At 36.0% G+C, this 18,355-nt stretch overlaps 1 protein-coding gene across 6 annotated transcripts in view; it reads left to right on the top strand.

The window, feature by feature from the left end:
* The window catches only part of LOC149534251 (uncharacterized), a 286,537-nt gene that overhangs the window by 26,459 nt on the left and 241,723 nt on the right, over positions 1-18,355 (top strand). For all 6 annotated transcript variants that reach the window (XM_089806885.1, XM_089806889.1, XM_089806887.1 and 3 more), the window contains exon 2: positions 10,994-11,119. In XM_089806885.1, the coding sequence (XP_089663011.1) occupies positions 10,994-11,119 (126 nt within the window). The remainder of the gene's footprint in view (positions 1-10,993; positions 11,120-18,355) is intronic.

Genomic DNA, 18,355 nt, shown 5'->3' with positions numbered 1-18,355 from the left:
TCGGAGCATCATCTTTTGGCATATATTAATTGAAGATATTCATGTTCAAATCTTCTTCTTGTTTTCTTTTCGTATGATAAAACTCAGGCTTAATAGTATAGTGTGGATACTTCATTCGCGACTGACAACCTTCATTGTAACACCATACTACAATTCTACCACCGTACGACCTCCTAGTCCCTCGTACTAGCTCCCTTGCTCACCGTACTGCATTCGTTGTTCACTGTACTGCATACATAGCCTTTCATATGGCGCTCATAGTCTACCGTACTACCAACATAAGTATACCCTACGACCCTTACTTGTGTCACCATACAACACATCTTTTGTTTTGTTTCCATAGTTTGTGTCATCGTCGACTATTTTTGTACACCCTTGGAAAGTTTTCCCCGACAGGTATTTAAGCACGACTTGTAGGTAGTCATTAGGTATGTAATTTGGATTATTTCTTTGTATTGCGAATTCCCGTTGGGATTCTCTGTTGTTTGCCATTTTGGAAGTGAAAGATTTTCCCTATTTGGTTTGTGTGTTTTCAGTGGGATTCAACCCTCACCCTACTCTGTTGCCTGCAATACTTCGCTCGGATTTGGAAAATTGGAGCATCATCTTTCGGCATATAATTATTGAAGATATTCATGTTCAAATCTTCTTCTTGTTTGGTTTTCGTATGATAAAACTTGGGCTTAATAGTTTAGTGTGCATACTTCATTTGCAACTAACAACCTTCATTGTAACGCCATACTACAATTCTACCACCGTACGACCTCCTAGTCCCCGTACTGGCTCCCTTGCTCATCGTACTGCATTCGTTCTTCATTGTACTACATACATAGCCTTCCGTACGACACCCATAGTCTACCGTATGACCAACATAAGTATACCGTAGGACACTTGTGTCACCGTACGACACATCTTCTGCCCCACACCATACCGTACGACCTCCCCATTGTCCGCACGTTGGCAGAGTGACATCCGTACGCCATCTCAACTTAGTTGTACTAGCCTCTAGATCACTGTACGTATTCCATCTGATTGCTAAATTGTTTGGAGAAAAGATTGTTTATGAATCGTATTCGGGAACGGAACATTACAATGGTACCCACAAATGATGTACTGGTATAAAAGTTCCTTGTTAGAGGATGGACCCTGTTAGGAGTCAATAAAATACATTCAGTACATATCAATCATTGTTAGTAGACTTTGAATCCCTGTAAGGAGTTGTAGAAGGTAGCTGGACCCACTGTCCAAACAACTTCAGGGGTAAGATCACTGAACTCACTGGTCAACTGATCTCCTTCTTATTCCTTGTAGAATAATATAAATGTATAGCTCTTTCCCTATTCTTTGACCGGAGTTATCCTCTTTTGATCTTGATACCAGATCACTAACGTCGCATCCAATAATCCTTTTGATCGCTTACTCACGTTTATCAAATACTCTGCTCTTATTCACTTCATCTCAATAAAAAATGCATTCTTACAAACAAGGAAAATACCTTCCTTTATACCATATCCTCAAAATAATTCCTTGAGTCAGCCTTGAGGCTTTCCCAATTAATTATAATAGGAGCTCTTTAAGATAATCAATTAATTACACAACATTGTCGGCTCATAGTCTTTACAACTTCTCACACGTGCGACCTCAGACCTAGCGCACTTGCTAACGTCATCATCAGGCTGTCTACTATCATTGCCTAACTGCGCGTATCACGACTCTATCTCTGTTAGGAGATACAACCCAAACATTAGAAACTGCTTCTCAGGTACTCTGTCTATATAATGTTCTCTGTAAATTAAACATATCTTCTGCATGTCTTCGACTTTTAGTATGCCCACTTAACCACTTCATTAGGACACGGTGTAGAACACGTCCTTAATTGCGCTTGACCTTTTTTTTTCAATACTCAGTTCGTACGACCTCGTTCTCTGTCTGTTACTTTGCTAGTCTTTACATAAACAATGCTATGTTGACATCAATGACAAATATAGTCATGAATGCAACATGTCAATCATAAACACTCTCTCCAAGTGTTCTAGCTATGCTTAGGATATTCCTCCAAAGGAAGACCATCAACATTCATGCTAACAATCTCCCCCTTTGGCATTGATGGCAACATAGATGAAAAACTTCTAAGTTTCAAGAATACCAAACCAAACTCTTCTGCTACTGTTGCTGTTCTCTTATTTTCAAGTCCTCTTCATCTATCAAATCTGAAATCCTCCGGAACACTATTTTGTCTGCATCTCTTTCTTGGGATCAACATCAGTTGTTCACACTCTGATTCTCAAGAACAACTCTCATTCTTCCATGGATGGAAATCAATTGTTCACAACTTCTTTCATTCAAGGTTTCTCCCCATTGACATCAACAACACTTCTCCCCCATAGGAAATTTCTTCTATGCAATCTCTCCCCCATTCATACATAGGAGATGTCTTTCATGTATACTTCTCCCCCACTGTGCTTAGAGAATCTTCTCCCCCATTCATGGTACTTCTCTCTCCCCATTCATAGGATCGCAATGTCCTCTAGCATTTGCTTAATCCACATGATCTGATTACAATTATTTGCTGCTGCTACATAGTCTACTTCAACTATACTCTGTGAACTACAATCCCATTTCTTGTTTAGCAAAGAAACCAATCTTCCTCCAAGGAAAAATGCTCAACCACTAGTGCTCTTTCTGTCATCCGTACTACCTGCCCAATCTGCATCAGTATATGCACATAAAGTGAAATCACTTGATCTATCATACCATAGTCCAAAATTAGGTGTAACCTTTAGATATTTCAGTATCCTCTTTACTGCTGCATAATGAGATTCCGTAGGATCAGCTTGAAATCTTGCTACTATCCCAACTGCATTTGCTATATCTGGTCTAGTGTGAGTAAGATATTGCAAATCTCCAATCATAGATCTATACTTCTTTTGCTCAACTGTAGGTGGCTCATCTTTGCTAGATAACTTGTGACCGGTTATTGTAGGTGTACCAACAGGCTTCAACTTTCCAAGCCAAATCTCTTCAACAAGTCTTTGAAGTACTTAGCTTGTTATATGAAAATACCATCTCTGTTTTGCACAATCTGTAAATCCAAGAAAAACTTCATCTCACCAATCATACTCATCTCAAATTCATTCTTCATTTCATCAACAAACTTATCACTTACTTCATCATTACCTCCAAAGATTGTCATCAACAAATATTACAATGATCAATAATCCATTCTCAATTTCTTTCAAATATAAGTTACTATCTGCCGTACCTTTAGCAAATCCAAGTTTTGCCAAATAATTGACCAATCTTGCATACCAGGTTCTAGATGCTTGCTTTAGACCAGACAATGATTTCTTCAATTTGCATTCTATGTACTTTTCTTCTATCAAAGGAAATCCTTCAGGCTGCTCAATGTAGACTTCTTCAAGTTCTCCATTCAGAAATGCTGACTTTACATCCATCTGATACACTTTAAGCTTCTTATTTGTTGCATAAGCCAAGAACATTCTTACTGCTTCCATTCTGGCAATAGGGGCAAATGTCTCTTCATAGTCTATACCTTCTTCCTATGAATATCCTTTGCATACCAATTTAGTTTTATTCCTTACAACTTCACCTTGTTCATTCATCTTATTTTTGAATACCCATTTAGTCCCTATAACAATGTTGTCTTTGGGCCTAGGAACCAATTCCCATGTCTCATTCTTCACAATTTTCTCTAGTTCTTCTTTCATAGCTTCAATCCGATTATCATCCTTGCATGCCTTATCTGCGCTCTTTGGTTCAACTTGAGAAATCAAGCATTATTCCTCATGTACTCTGTTCCTTGTCATTACTCCTTTATCTTTGCTTCCAATAATTTGTTCAGCAAGGTGATTCTTTGCCAAATCTTTGTTTGGTGTAGGAGTTGCTACCTCAACTCTTATCTCTTCTCTGGGTTCTGATCTTTGCTCTTTTCTTTGTTCAACAATTTGAACGTCATTCTGCAAGTCATTGTTAGTCTCAAAGAAAGCTTCCCTTTCCCTTACCCTTAAATAGTGGAGTGGGTGGGGTGGGGTGCAGTGGGGTAGGGTAGGGATAGGGCCTACTATTTTAAATAAAGGGTTACTCTAGCCCCCTACTATTCTAAATGGGCTCCCCTACCCCCAGCCGAATTGTAGGGGGCTGGGGGCTCCATTAGTCTTCGGATTAGCCTCTTCATTACAATCATCAATAATAGTTACTAAAGCTGTTTCTTCTAATACTTCTCTTTCTCAACCAATTCAAGCTCATCATCTTTATCATCACTATCATTCAAGAATCTATCCATACTTGCTTTAAATTCATCATCATCATCATTAGAAAGCAAATCTTTTCTAGTTTTCCTTACTCTCTTAGGACATTTGGATGAAAAATGACCAACTTCTTTACATCTCCAACAAACAAAATTTTTGAACCTTCTGGTTCTCTTTTCATAAGCAGATTATTCCTTCTTTGATCTTTTTGTCTTCTTTCAATCTAGATCTGTCTTCATTGGTGCTTCTATTCTTTTGTATGCAACAAAAAGATTATGGATCTGGAAACTCGATGCTTTGTTGTGTACACATTTTGATATCTCACCAAGGAACTCCATCTTCTGAATATCAAGATTAACTTCATCAGACTTCGAACTTTCTTTTCTTAAGTGACCCACCATTGATCTCCCAAAATTGTTAAGCTTTCTCTTGAAGGACCTAAGGCTTTGATACCAATTGTTAGAAAGTAAAGTCCCAAGATAACTGAGACGGGGGGGGGCGAATCAGTTATCCAACTATTAGAACATTTATCTATCTTATTAATCCTTAACCATGTGAGTAATATAATCAACAACCGTAAGAAGATACTCATACATAATAACACCATAAATGTTAAGTAGAGAAACCCTTGATCAAAGGGAAAACCCCGGTGGGGATGGTGCCCACAAATGATGTACTAATATAAAAGTTCCTTGTTAGAGGATGGACCTTGTTAGGAGTTAATAAAATACATTCAGTGCATTAGGAGACTTTGAATCCCTCTTAAGAGATTTGTCAACCCTGTTAGGAGTTGTAGAAGGCAGATGGATTCACCGTCCAAACAACTTCAGGGTAAGATCACTGAACTCACTGTCCAACTGATTTCCTTATTATTCCTTGTAGAATAATAGAAATGTATGGCTCGTTCCTTGTCCTCTAACCGGACTTATCCTCTTCTGATCTTGATACCAGATAACCAATTTCACATCAATAATCCCTTGGATCGCCTACTCGCATTTACCAAATACTCTGCTCTTATTCACTTGATCTCAATAAAAAATGCATTCTTACAAAGAAGGAAAATACCTTCCTTTATACCATATCCTCAAAATAATTCCTCGAGTCGGCCTCGAGGCTTTCCCGATTAATTATAATAGGACCTCTTTAAGATAATCAATTAATTACACAATACTATCGATGCACAGTATTTACAACTTCTCACACGTGCGACTTTAAACCTTGCACACTTGCCAATGTCATCATCAGGCTGTCTACTATTACTGTCTAATTGCGTGTATCACGGTTCTATCTCTGTTAGGAGATACAATCCAAACATTAGAAACTGTTTCTCAGGTACTCTGTTTGTATACTGTTCTTTGTAAATTAAACATATCTTCTGCATGTCTTAGACTCTCTTTATGGGCACTTAACCACTTCATCAGGACACCGTGTAGAACACGTCCTTAACTGCGCTTGACTTGATCTTCAATACTCAGTCTGTACAACCTCATTCTTTGCCTGTTACTCTGCTAGTCTTCATAGAAACAATGCTATGTTTACATCAATGACAAACATAGTCATGAATGCAAAATGTCAATCATAAACACTCTCTCCAAGTGTTCTAGCAATGCTTAGGATACTCCCTGAAAGGTATACCATGAACATTCATGCTAACAAAGCTGGCATGGGATTTTAAGATGCCAATCGGCTCATTTTTAGGGTTTTAGTGTGGAGCATTGGATTCGATAGGTAGTGGATCAAGTGCTGAGGTTAAATCACCCATTTGAGAGTTATTATATAACACTTTAGGGTTCTTTTAAAGCTCATTATGTTATGTCTTTTATCTATTGCTGCTGCAATCCTTGGCTGAAGGTCTGAAAACTTTGAGTATCCCTGGTTTTGGAGAGACATGGGTTCCTTGAGGTCTAGAAGGAGTGTTTAAGTGGAACTTTGATTTGTGATGCCCTAGCACTGAAGTTACCAGACTCGTTCTTGGGGGCAGAAATTTCTCGTTCAGTTTTGACTAAAGTCTGGTCCTGATCAAATTGCCTGCAAAGTCTCCTGTAGGTGGTCGAATTTGGCCTGAAGTCAGTCAGTCAGGCAGACAGACACATGCACACACACACACACATTTACTTTTTTTTTTGGATGAGCCTAAAACGAATTTGAATCTTCCCAACAAAAAATTGGACCAAATTTTGAACCCAAATCTCGAACCGGATTCCAAACCGGTTACTTAGCCTGGCACATTATTTTCAGATCTGCAATTTAATAAGTTTTGGACGCCATTTTCAGAAAGTGAAATTCAAGAATCAGATTTAGATTTGGGTTTTCTTTAGCAAGGTTTTTTCATGTTAGTGAGCTTCATTGAAAATATTAAATAACAACAACACGGACAAGAGGAAACAAGTAGAACATACACAGTTCTAATTGTTTTGGGTTGTTTTGGCAAGGACAACTAGGGCTTGAACTTGAAAACATTTATGAGGCATCTGTGTCTAAATCTACATATTGTCAATTACCTTCCTCTCAGAAAAATAAAAGTAAGTCAATGAGTATCATTTCTGAAGTTTCTGGGGCAGGTTTAAAGTAAATTTTTACACTTTTTCTATACTCTGAAATACTCAAAATATTTTTTGTATTAACAGAAAAATCAGTTCAATAATTTGAATGCAAACCTGAGTTTCTTGAAGAATTTCTTATATGCAAATAAAATGTCAGTATTTTTTGATATATTGTTGTTTTTCATTATCTCTATTTGGGGAGATTTGCAATTTTATTGTATACATTTGTATACACTATACACTATAGACTTAGACACCGAAGAGTGCTTTTTGTTCCTCTTGTAAATTTTAGTGTAGGACATTGTTCATCATTGTGGCTGTAAACTCCTTTGAATGAGAACTTGGATTTAATACTCTTGTAACAAGCTGGCCAAGTTGATTTTCATATAATATTCATCATCCCAAGTTTATCAGATCTAAAAGCACCCTTTTGAAGTTGAGAATGAATATAGCCCTTAAATTTAATGCATGAGCTTGTGAATTATATGCACTGATCCAAGATAGTTTTTACAGATTGTTTACAAAGCCTCTTTGCACAACGACATTTACCATTTTTCTATTTTTTCTTACCTTACCTTGTTTGTAGTTACATTGATGGTTGCATCATGTTCAAAAATAGTGTGCCTTCCAGATCTTCTCCATCATCAATTTGTATAAGGAAATATACATTTTTCTCCTTGTGTATGGGTTATTATGTCTTTCCTATGATTAATGGAACAGATGGTATACCAGGTTTTGGAAAGTATATAATCATGTTTTTTGGACACAACTTGATCTGAACAACATGTGATGCTCAATCAAATCTTTTGGGCTTGGGGTACATTACAAGCTTCTGAATATAGTCTTACATATTAGTAGATGCACATAGTGCTATATGTTTGGTACTTGGGGAGATGGGTTCAATGTCGTTTGTCATCTGAGGCTTTTTTTCTGTGTATCTGTTTTTAGCTATTTGTTCCTGTTAAATTTACATTAGTGGTGAGCCACAAATGGTAGGAAGTTACAATTTTATCATTGGCTGTTCAAGCAACATTAAGTTATTATTCATAGTTGTACTAGGATGGATGGATCCATTGGCAACATACAAGAATGCATTGCTAAATGCTTTAAATTATTTTTTGCCCATGGCTTGCATATTTGAATTGCATTTCATTCTTATAGTTAATTGGGCCACAAATGGTAGGAAGTTTCAATTTTATCATTGACCGTTCAAGCAACATTAACTTATTATTCATAGCTGTGCTAGGATGGATGGATCCATTGGCAACATACAAGAATGCATTGCTAAATGCTTTAAATGATTTTTTGCCCATGGCTTGCATATTTGAATTGCATTTCATTCTTATAGTTAATTGTTTTTTCCTTGCAAATTGAAGATTTTTATCCCCATGATAATTATATGCTATCTAATTTCCAGTTCAAAGTTGGTAAATTTTAGTCATCGTAAATATGGTTTAGATCTTAATTGTTTTTCTTCTCTTTTGTGACATACTGTAAATTTTTATACCTTTCTATGCCCATGTGTTTACCCTAGCATTTTATGGTAATGCTTCATCTCTATAACATACTAATTTCCCGTAGCCATTTAAGAATTTATATTTTAAAGTAAGACCATATTCATGACAGGATGACAAGTGACAGTCATAACAATTGCTTCACATGAAAAAGAAATGTAACAAACTTATTCAGATATGACAATTCATCAAGGAAACTAATAACGAAGAAAGCTAGTTCACAAGAAATACAGTTATAACTAAATCTAATTTACATGAAATACAAATATAACTTCCATTCCTATTATCTTTCACATCTATTATAAACTTTAAAAATAACATAACGATAAAGAAAAAGTACAAAAGATTCAAGTACTATATATGTAACAGATGTCTGATACTAAGTTGAGCAAGCCTTGACATCTAGTGGAGAGGAGAAGCATTGCCATGGGCTTAACCTCCCAACCATGGATCTTTACTTATCCTCATACAATCTCTTTCAAGAAAGACCCTCCCTACCTCGGGGTTAGGCTTGGGGCACCACTACCACCCGAGCATTCCGGTGTTAGAGTGTTGGCTAAGCAGCAGACAAGGCTGTGGGTATCCTCCATCAACCTCCCCTCTGTCAACTAGCACTTTGACATCTAGTGATCGCTGTGACAAGCATGCCACTAACTTACTTTGGCCAAGGATTTTAGTGGGCTACTAATAATGCCCGATCGAAGAGTTATATATTGGACAGCAATGAGCTGACTCAGTTTTCTTTACACAGTTTTATATTTAGATAACTTTCATTTCTGGTTCTCTTTTGTTCATGCAGGGATATTCTCTCCTCCCATCCTCTTTGACTTGACCATTCTAGTCTTATGGGTGCTTCCTAGGAGATCCCAAGATGATATTCAATTCTGGAATAAATTGGAGTAATTCAATGTTATTTCATGACACCACATGTTGATCTTATCTCAGAGGCATATTGCTAACACCTCTGTATAAATTAGGATGATTAATATGCATAATAAATATTTTGGTGCTTGCATATATAACACATCATACACAAAATCTGTCAATGGAAATATAAATGCGGATCACTTGCAATGATCACGAAGACATCTTATGATTAACATAGCAGCCTGCAATTATTATGCATTGCAATAGAACAATGAACAATAAATGCATAACCTGCCATATGAGTTGCGCTGCCCATTGCGAACTTGAGAACACCGTCTCACCTGGCAAGTGGATTGCTAACACTGTAAATGATGGCAAAGAATATGACAGGTCCGGAACTATTTGCTAGGCTCTTGTACAACTGCGGAGCTTCTCTCAATGATTTGGTTGTTACCACAGACCTCAGCCTTATTGCCGTGAGATATAAGAAAAAACGCAGAGCATACATGATGCTTGAAAGGAATGAATGCTTGCATAGTCTTGGTGAGTGCATAAATGAACCACCTGCAAATGCACACTCGGTTACAAGAAAAGGCCGAGGTGGCAGATGCAAAGCCAACTATCGGTCCAAAAGGAAATTACTTTTCAAATCAATTCAAAAAGAGTAACTCCATCGATTGAATTTTTTAAAAAAAAGGAGCAAATATTAAAGATAATTATAAAGGTTCTCCTTTCACATGATTTTAAAATATACTGGCAACATGGTATTTGTGCCACCTCTATTTGTATGTACATATATACATATTTGTGCATAAATTTTAATCACATATTTGTGCATAAATTTTAATCACATATTTCCTTCATATTATTATATTGATTTACGCGCACGCATACACACACACACACACATATATGTAAGTGCAAGTATAGATGTCAAAATAACATGATGTCAATATATGGAGATATCATGAGGAGACTACACGAAGATCTCAAATAGAAATGGTAACAATTAATATTATTTAAATGCTTAATTTTTTTCTTGATAAGCGTTATGAATTGACTGGGTAGCTCATGGTTGTCTAAGGTATACTCTTGCTTGCCTAGTCATTAAATCCTTAACCAAGATGGTTAGAATCCATACTTGATGGCCTGTCAGTGGACTTTTGGTGCCCCAATCCCTAGCTCCCATTTAGCAATACTTCTCCCCTTCGTCGTGTTCTGCAACCAAGAAGAATTTTCTTGATAATAACATATTCCTCAAATTAAACCATGATATCTATAATCAAAAGTCATTTTCATAATCATCATAATGGGTAACCACCATTTCAAATAAGCAACTAACTTTTTTAACTTCTTTAAAAATAATAAATATTCATTTTTTGTTAAAATTGTAATGGACAACTAACATGTCATCTTTACATGAATCAAAACGAGCAACCATATTTCCATTTCACATGATCATAATATTCAACTGATTAACCAACCAATTGACATTCACATGAAATATATATCAGCTACATAAATATTTAAACTGGCAAAGTTTTGGGATGTAACAATCTCTTTTTACCAGCCTCCTTTGTTCATTTAGCACCTATCCAAGCTCAGACCTTTGTATGGGATAATCTTCCTTTGCAATCAAGATGATTTTTTTTTTAGTTTCAAACTTTTGGTTTATAAAGCAAGGTTAGATACTTAGTATGGGATTCAAATTTTTTTGTTTTGAGGTTCTTACTTGGTTGATTGTTCATCCATACTACATATCCTTTAAAAAGTGATATAATATCCATTTGTGCCTTGACAGTTGGTGAAGAATGTATTTCTTACTAATGATCGCAAATGGGAACGAAAGGTTGTTGAGATGATTTTGGCTTTGTTAGTGGAGAGACACATGTCAAAGTGGGACATACTATTCTCATATTTGAATAAGGTTGGTTGTATATCAATATTTCAAATTATTTGAATCAACTGAATCTCAGTTACTGTTGCAACCTCATGAAAGTTAGATTGATAATTAGTAGTTAGAATGCATGTTAATTATTGCATGGCTTCCCTCTTTCTACAAGCAGTCAATGTATGTCAACCATTGCTTGGATTGCAAAATGACTAATATAAGATTGTTTTTTAATGAACATCACTAGTACATTTTAGGATGTCCATTAATATCAGCATTTGTACTTGTTTAGAGGAAGTAACATTTAAGGCCTCAACATTAGATTGTAAGCAATTATTTTGCTTCTTTTAAATGTAAATACTGTTTTAGTACTGCCATGAAAGTTAAAATTTCCATAGAGAAGTTATTATATGCTCCTTGCTATACATATGTGTTGTACCCCTACAGAATATTTCTCCCTTTTTTGTTGGTTCTTCTTTCCATATTTGTGGTCTTTGAAGTACTTTTTCTCTTCCTCTTTTTTATTTTATTTTAATAGAAAGCAAATCAATGCCATCCAATAGACGACAGAAAGTGTTTTCCAATGCTTCATAGGCTGGAAAATGGAGCTGGAACTTGAAAGTTATGGCCAAAGGACAAACAGGTGTCAAATTCTAATCTTGGTGAAATAATTTTTGAAATAAATGACAAAGAAGTGACAAAGGTCTGATTTTGGTCTAGGAATTCTAGCATTTCAAAATTTACAAATGTGACAATTGGGAGTGTTGTATGGTGTACCTATACTAGTTTTTCATATTATGTCAAGTTCCAATGCTAAAATCTCATCTGTTGTCAATTCAAATGGTCATGTTTTTGTTTTGTCAAGTCTGTCATGTTTTGTTCATGAAAAATTATGGAAGATGCTTAGTAAAGGAGAATGATAGGGGAAGAAATTCTGAGTTTGAATAAAAAATAACATGTCCAGTTAATTGGTGTTTGCTCAAAAGGAGACCAGGTTTTTGTCAAACCAGTTTACATATTTTTTAACATACAGTGCATGAGTAGATGAAAAACACTCTACATCTCCAAGTTGGTAAATTGTCATGTAGTTACATACCATAGAAAGGGGCTAATCAATTTTCTTGTCAAAATGTGCATCAGACATAGAGAGTGCTTGAAAGCATAAGAAACAGACTTTTGAGAAGCAAATTCACATGGATATGAACAATCGTGCATCTAGAATTATTGTAGACAATTTTTTAAACATCAAAATGTGCCTCACTTCAAATATTTGTGTGCCTTTGGAGGTAACTTTTTCTAGTGTTGAACCCATGCCTGATATTTACTGTTGTGCACTTATTAGAAGCTGAGTATGATTTTCATACAAGGGAAAAATTGTGAATGTGCATAATAGTGTGCAAGGAGTCAATGGGCATCTACATATGTGCATGCATAAAGCATTTGTGTGCACCATACAAGAATATATTTGATTTCAAATTAAAAAGTGTGAAAATATCGTATACTGGAGAGCATCTATTTCAAAAGGGTGCACCTTATACTGCAACTGTGAATTACACGTTGGTCAAGAAGAAAGGGACAATGTATATGTGCATTCCTGGCCATATGTGGGCACCTCATCAAAGATTTTTTTCTTCTTAAAAGTCAAAACGAATCCTTTTATAAGGCACAGTTTTAAATAAAAACTTCCCATTCCAAATCAAGTTTGTTTTCAAGGTGTGCACCGGATGAGGCCTACTCAACAGTGGCTAGAAGATAATAAGGCTCGTTAATGGTAATATTGCTGATCAATCTTGAGGAATATTGAGTGTTCCTATTAATGGATCCCTACATGGAGAAGACTCTGCACTTCATATTAAGGTAGGTACCACTTTAAACTAGATTTGTCTTTTCAACTCAAAAGCAAGTCTTCTATAAATAAATCTGTAGCACTACTTATAATAAAAGTTTTCTTTACAGCAGCTTGAAACAGGGTTAACTGATATCTTTTGAAGCTTTGTTACTTGTTTTAGAAGTAAAAAATTGTGCTTTTAAGGATTCATTTTTCCATGCACAACAATCCTTCTGTACTAGGGAAGCAGTCCTCCATTATCAGCAAATTAGGGAACAAACAACAAATATACTGACTTGTCGAAACATAGTTTAGAGTTGCAAGTTTTGAAGCTAGGTTTTGATGAGCGAAAATTAATTAAAGAAAAGTATATGTAGATTCAAAACATTAAGGAGGAATTGTTAGAATATAGGAATTTAGAGTGTCTTTTGAAGATCCACCTTGAGGAGATCAGGAAAAAGGTTTAAAGCCATCGTCCAAAGCTGCTTATCCAAAAGTCTTTTTTAAGCCTACACTACTTGTCATCGTTTTTAAGGAGAAGAGCATATTCTAAAAAATATAGTTTTTTTCAGTTCTATTTCAAGTGATCTCTGTTTCCGAAACTTATTATTAGTTTTTGATAAGTTACATGGGTTGTTTAGCTGGGACCCAATGGCAAAATGTGTGATATCTATTGGCACGAACAACCAACAACCCAAACCTGTGAACTCACCAGCCTACTGAGAGTATGGAGCATACACAAGATTGCGTGTATCATCAAAGTTGGGGGGTCAAACCTGTGAGCACATTGGATTAGAGAAGACACAAGTCTACTATCACAATGGCCCAATGAGGATTTGAACCTTGATTGCCACAACACCTCCACCACCACTTGACCAGCACATTATGGGATGAACCCTCAAAGTTTGCAACATCATTTTTGATGCTAGAGATGTGAGCTTACTGTAAATTTGTAATATTTCTTATCATCAATTCAATTGGTAGTAAAGATAAGATAATGTTATTTATGTCCAACAAGAGACCAGCTAAAGGGTCCAAGGGACTGGAAGGTACAACAGGGGTGAAGAGCAACCCAATGAGAGCACCAAATGGTGTCCGAGAAAGAACAAACAAGAAAGCAGAGGAAGGAGACAAACAATAGACAAGAGAAGGACTAACTATCCTTTCTCAAAGAAAAGAAATTCATCATTGAAGGATAAGGCCCAGGAAGACTTGGGGTTTGGACCTGTCTTTGAGTAACGCTGGGGATAGGCTGCCGCTGTCTGATAAATCTGCAATGAGGTCTAACAGATCTGGTATGTCTGGAGACGGGTGTAGCTAGCAGCCTCTTCATGCCTTTGGAGGGTGACATGGGTGAAAAAAAAGCGGTGATAAGCTGATTTGAGGCCTGGCTCTGGGGAACCATACGCTAACAAGTGTGGTCACTGAGTTGTGAAGTCTCCCCGAGGTAGAGTGCTAAACACTGCTGATCAGAATAACTGAGTAGAATGCTTTTTCAGTGCTAAACACTGCTGATCAGAATAACTGAGTAAAATGCTTTTTCAATTATTAGTTTATTTCATCATTTTTTATTTAGTAGGCAAATTGCTACTAGATAGGGTAGCTTGCTTTCATTAATATCATAAAAATGGTTACACTCTTTTAGCTATAGAGAGTGTGGATCAGGATCCTAATGGCCTGAATGACCTCTTGAAGATGCCCAATTTGTGCTAGAGTTAGCAAATTCTTGTGAAATATAATTGAGCAAGCGTATGCATCCATGATGTTGTAGGATACGCCTTCCTATATTACTATAACAGCCTCCTAATTTTCTTATTGTCTTGCATTGTTTCCGTTAATAAAAAAGTCCACACCTCACTGTTGAAGATTTTAGCTGCAATAGAGATCATTATCTCCGATTTTGCTATATATATTGAAATGAAGATAATTCCTATATATTGTGTTTAAAGTTGGAGAAGATATTTATGATAATATTTGAGATAATATTATATGAAGAGTCATGCAAAGAGGCATGCGTTTGGAAATATGAAGAGACTCATTTTTTGGAATTGAAGAGACCTTTGGTTGTGATGCGAAGAGTCTCTCATTTCTTTATATATGTGGGATTACGTGTGATCAAGAAAATGAATTGTACTTGAACATCTTATTATCAATAAAAGTGATATTTTTTGTGGTGTGGTTGGGTTTTTCCCTTCAAGTTGAAGGGTTTTCCCAGGATAATCTCTTGTGTCTTTTGTACCTTTTTTTTGTGCTTCCTTATTGCTTTTTTTATTTATTCTTCTGGGCAAAACATTAACATGTTATTAGAACCAGTGTGGATAAACAACACAAATCCTAGGTTAGAGAACAACTCATAAGGGAGCTTTACTTGTTTTAGTTTCTCTATTGTAGATTGTATTGAACATCTTTGTTCTCTATATGTAAATAGCTGCAAGAGTCATCTGATTCCTAGTTACTGCTGCATGCATCATAGTCTCTTCTAATATTTGTCTATGGCCCATCAAGAGCTCTTTTTTATTCAAATTTGTTGTTCTAATTTGTTTTTTGGCATTGTGATATTCCTGGCTCCATGCCTTCTCATTATCGCGCAACTACTTCTCTTTTACCTGCACCGAGTCTCCAATTGCTCAATGACTTCTTGTCATCGTATATCTTCAATTTTTTGACTGGACTGCATCGAGAGTTTTCTTTTTGTTTACCAATTATTGTGATGTGGTGTTGGTTAGTGATTCATTATGTTTTTATTAATATATACTTTGTGTACCACATTGTTTCTTTCGTAATGTCTGATGCTTGGATTTGGAAGTGTCAATTTTGCTTTGTTTGTTTTAATGTTGTCTTGATTGTTAGGTAGATGCTCTCTTGACAATATAACTTTTTCTATATGGTTTCTTGTGTCATTTGTATCTGCGGTTTCAAGAGGTGAAATGAAGATGACCCGCTCAAATTCGAGATAGGAAGAGTGGTCAATGTCGTGACCCTGAGTGAAGGAGCTTATGCCATTGTATACCCAAAAGACTCTTCATTCATTATGGTTTTTGCCCCCACCCTCCCTCCCATATGACCCTGTCATAGGGCACCATTGTCGCTTCCTTGGTTATGGTGCACTCTTCATTTTTTCGGCCATCTTTGCCTTTCATATCATCCTAGTCAGCTGCTAAGGGTTCGTTAGTTGTTTGTAGAGGTTGTCGAGTTTTGAATTAATGATAGTCTTTGTCAGTTTGATTTATTGTCATTCTTGGCTTTTGTCCATTCACCTCCGGTCTTTTTTTTCATTCTTTTGTTTGATCTCCCCATGTTTTTGTTTCATGTAAATAAAATAAATAGCAGAGAAGCATGAGAAAAAGGTTATCGTTTTTTTAACCTTTATGAAGAAGAGTTTCAAAATTATTTTTTGGATGGGTCATTTTATTTTGTATGTTTGCATATATTTTAGGGGATTTGAGCGCTAGAAATTGGAAATTTATCTTCATTGGTTGTTCCCTGTTTATCATGACCTCTCCTCACTTGTTGAGAGGCCAATTGCACAATGGTTATCAAGAATCCTAAAATTAGCGTTAGCTGATCACGTCATTTATTTTCCTATATCTGGTTTGGCACGAGCAGTGGCATCTTGTTAGCAATTCTTTCTTGATAATTTTTTAAATACTCTGAAGACATTATCTATCTTGGTTTTCGTTTTGGTATTCTTATGAAACCAACATTCGTTAGTGTTGCCGTGCTGAACATAAAGTGTGTGTGGGTACTCAGCTGTGTTTTTTGTGTTTCAAATATTAAATAGCAGTTTTCTTTCGAAGATCTCATTACAAAGAGATAAGTATTATTGAATATATGGGAATAGTTTATGTTTTCAACATTGATTCTCTTCATGATAGGTTGACTTTATCATTGATCCCTCTTGGTTGTAGGATGCATAAAAAAGTAATGGAGAGACTGCCTAATTGATGATGCATATCTTCATTCAAAAAGAAAGATCATATACAAGAATTAATATTTAGAGGGAGGCTATATGGATTTGGAGGGAGGATTGCGTTTAATTCTTTGCATGCTTACGTGGCAGTGTAACTGCTAAAGCTCTCTAATTGGTCAAATTGGAATCAGCTATCTTATTGTGGCGTTCAAAGTTGTCCTTGGTGAGAGGGAGCCTCTGTTGAGAGAGAATCTCTTCCATTCTTATTCATGCTATTAATGAGTTGTTCTTTGTAAGAGAAGTTCGAGGTGAAAGCCCTTGTTTGATCCTCTGGGAGTAGGTATGGTGGACCACCGTTTGGAGCAAATATGGTGAAAGTCATGTGTGTGACTAAATGACTTTGATTTTATGCTACTATGGTGAATTATGTTATACCGAGATAACATGTTTTGATGAGAATTTATGTGATGAGAATTTGTCATTGCCATCTTTTTACTAGAGCAATGTTTGCTTGCCATTCTAAAGATATCTCTTTTGCTAAGAGGGAGTGGTGAAGATTGTAGATGCGATAGAGATCTTTATCTCTGATTTTGCTATATATATTGAAATTAAGATAATTCCTATATATGTTTACAATTGGAGAAGATATTTATGATAACATTTGAGATAATATTATATGAAGAGTCATGTATCATGAGAAGAGGCATCCGTTTGGAAATTGAAGAGACTTTTAGTTGTGATGTGAAGGGTTTCTCATTTGTTTATATATGTGTGATTACTTTGTATACGTGTGATCAAGAAAAAGGCATTGTACTAGAACATTTTTTATCAATATAAGTGATATTTTGTGGTGTGGCTAGGTTTTTCCGTTCAAGAGTAAGGGGTTTCCTAGGATAATCTCGTGTCTTTTGTACCCTATTTTTGTTCTTCCTTATTGCTGTTTATCTTTATTCTTTTGGGTAAAACATTAACACTCACAATTGAGAGGGAGGGGGAGGGGTTGAATTAGTTGTGAGTAATAAATATGGCATTCAAACTTACAAAACAAATGACCAATAAACAATAGAACAATGCTCAACAACAAGAGAGCCAACACCCTAAACACACATTTTTTTGTTCTCAAGGAAATCTCTATTAAGGAAAAAACCTCGATGGGGATGATACCCGCTAGATCTTGTGCTGATATATAAATATCCTTGTTAAAGGATTTGGCTCTGTTAGGAGTCGATACAATGCATTTAGTACAGTTGTCCATGGTAAAGGATAGTCCCTATTAAAGGACTTAAACCCCAGTAAAAGGTCCACAACCCTACTAGTAGTTGATGAGAACAAAAGGCTCACTGCCCAAAGGATGAAGGTTAAATCTATCGTCAAGAGGACTTAGTGTCTTAGAGGTGAATGTTAAAGCCACCTTCAAGGATCTTAAAATCCAAAAGGGATGAATTTATAGAACAACTACTCACAACTTGGGGGGGGGGGGGGGGTAAATTAGTTATGAGTAATAACTATGAAATTCTAAATTATAAAATTGATC

This window comes from Cupressus sempervirens, chromosome 10 (genome assembly GCF_028749045.1).
Source record: "Cupressus sempervirens isolate cs-2001-9-10 chromosome 10, ASM2874904v1, whole genome shotgun sequence".
Taxonomy (NCBI): domain Eukaryota; kingdom Viridiplantae; phylum Streptophyta; class Pinopsida; order Cupressales; family Cupressaceae; genus Cupressus; species Cupressus sempervirens.
The sequence above is the reverse complement of the archived record's forward strand: the minus strand, read 5'-3'. Positions and strand labels throughout refer to the sequence as shown.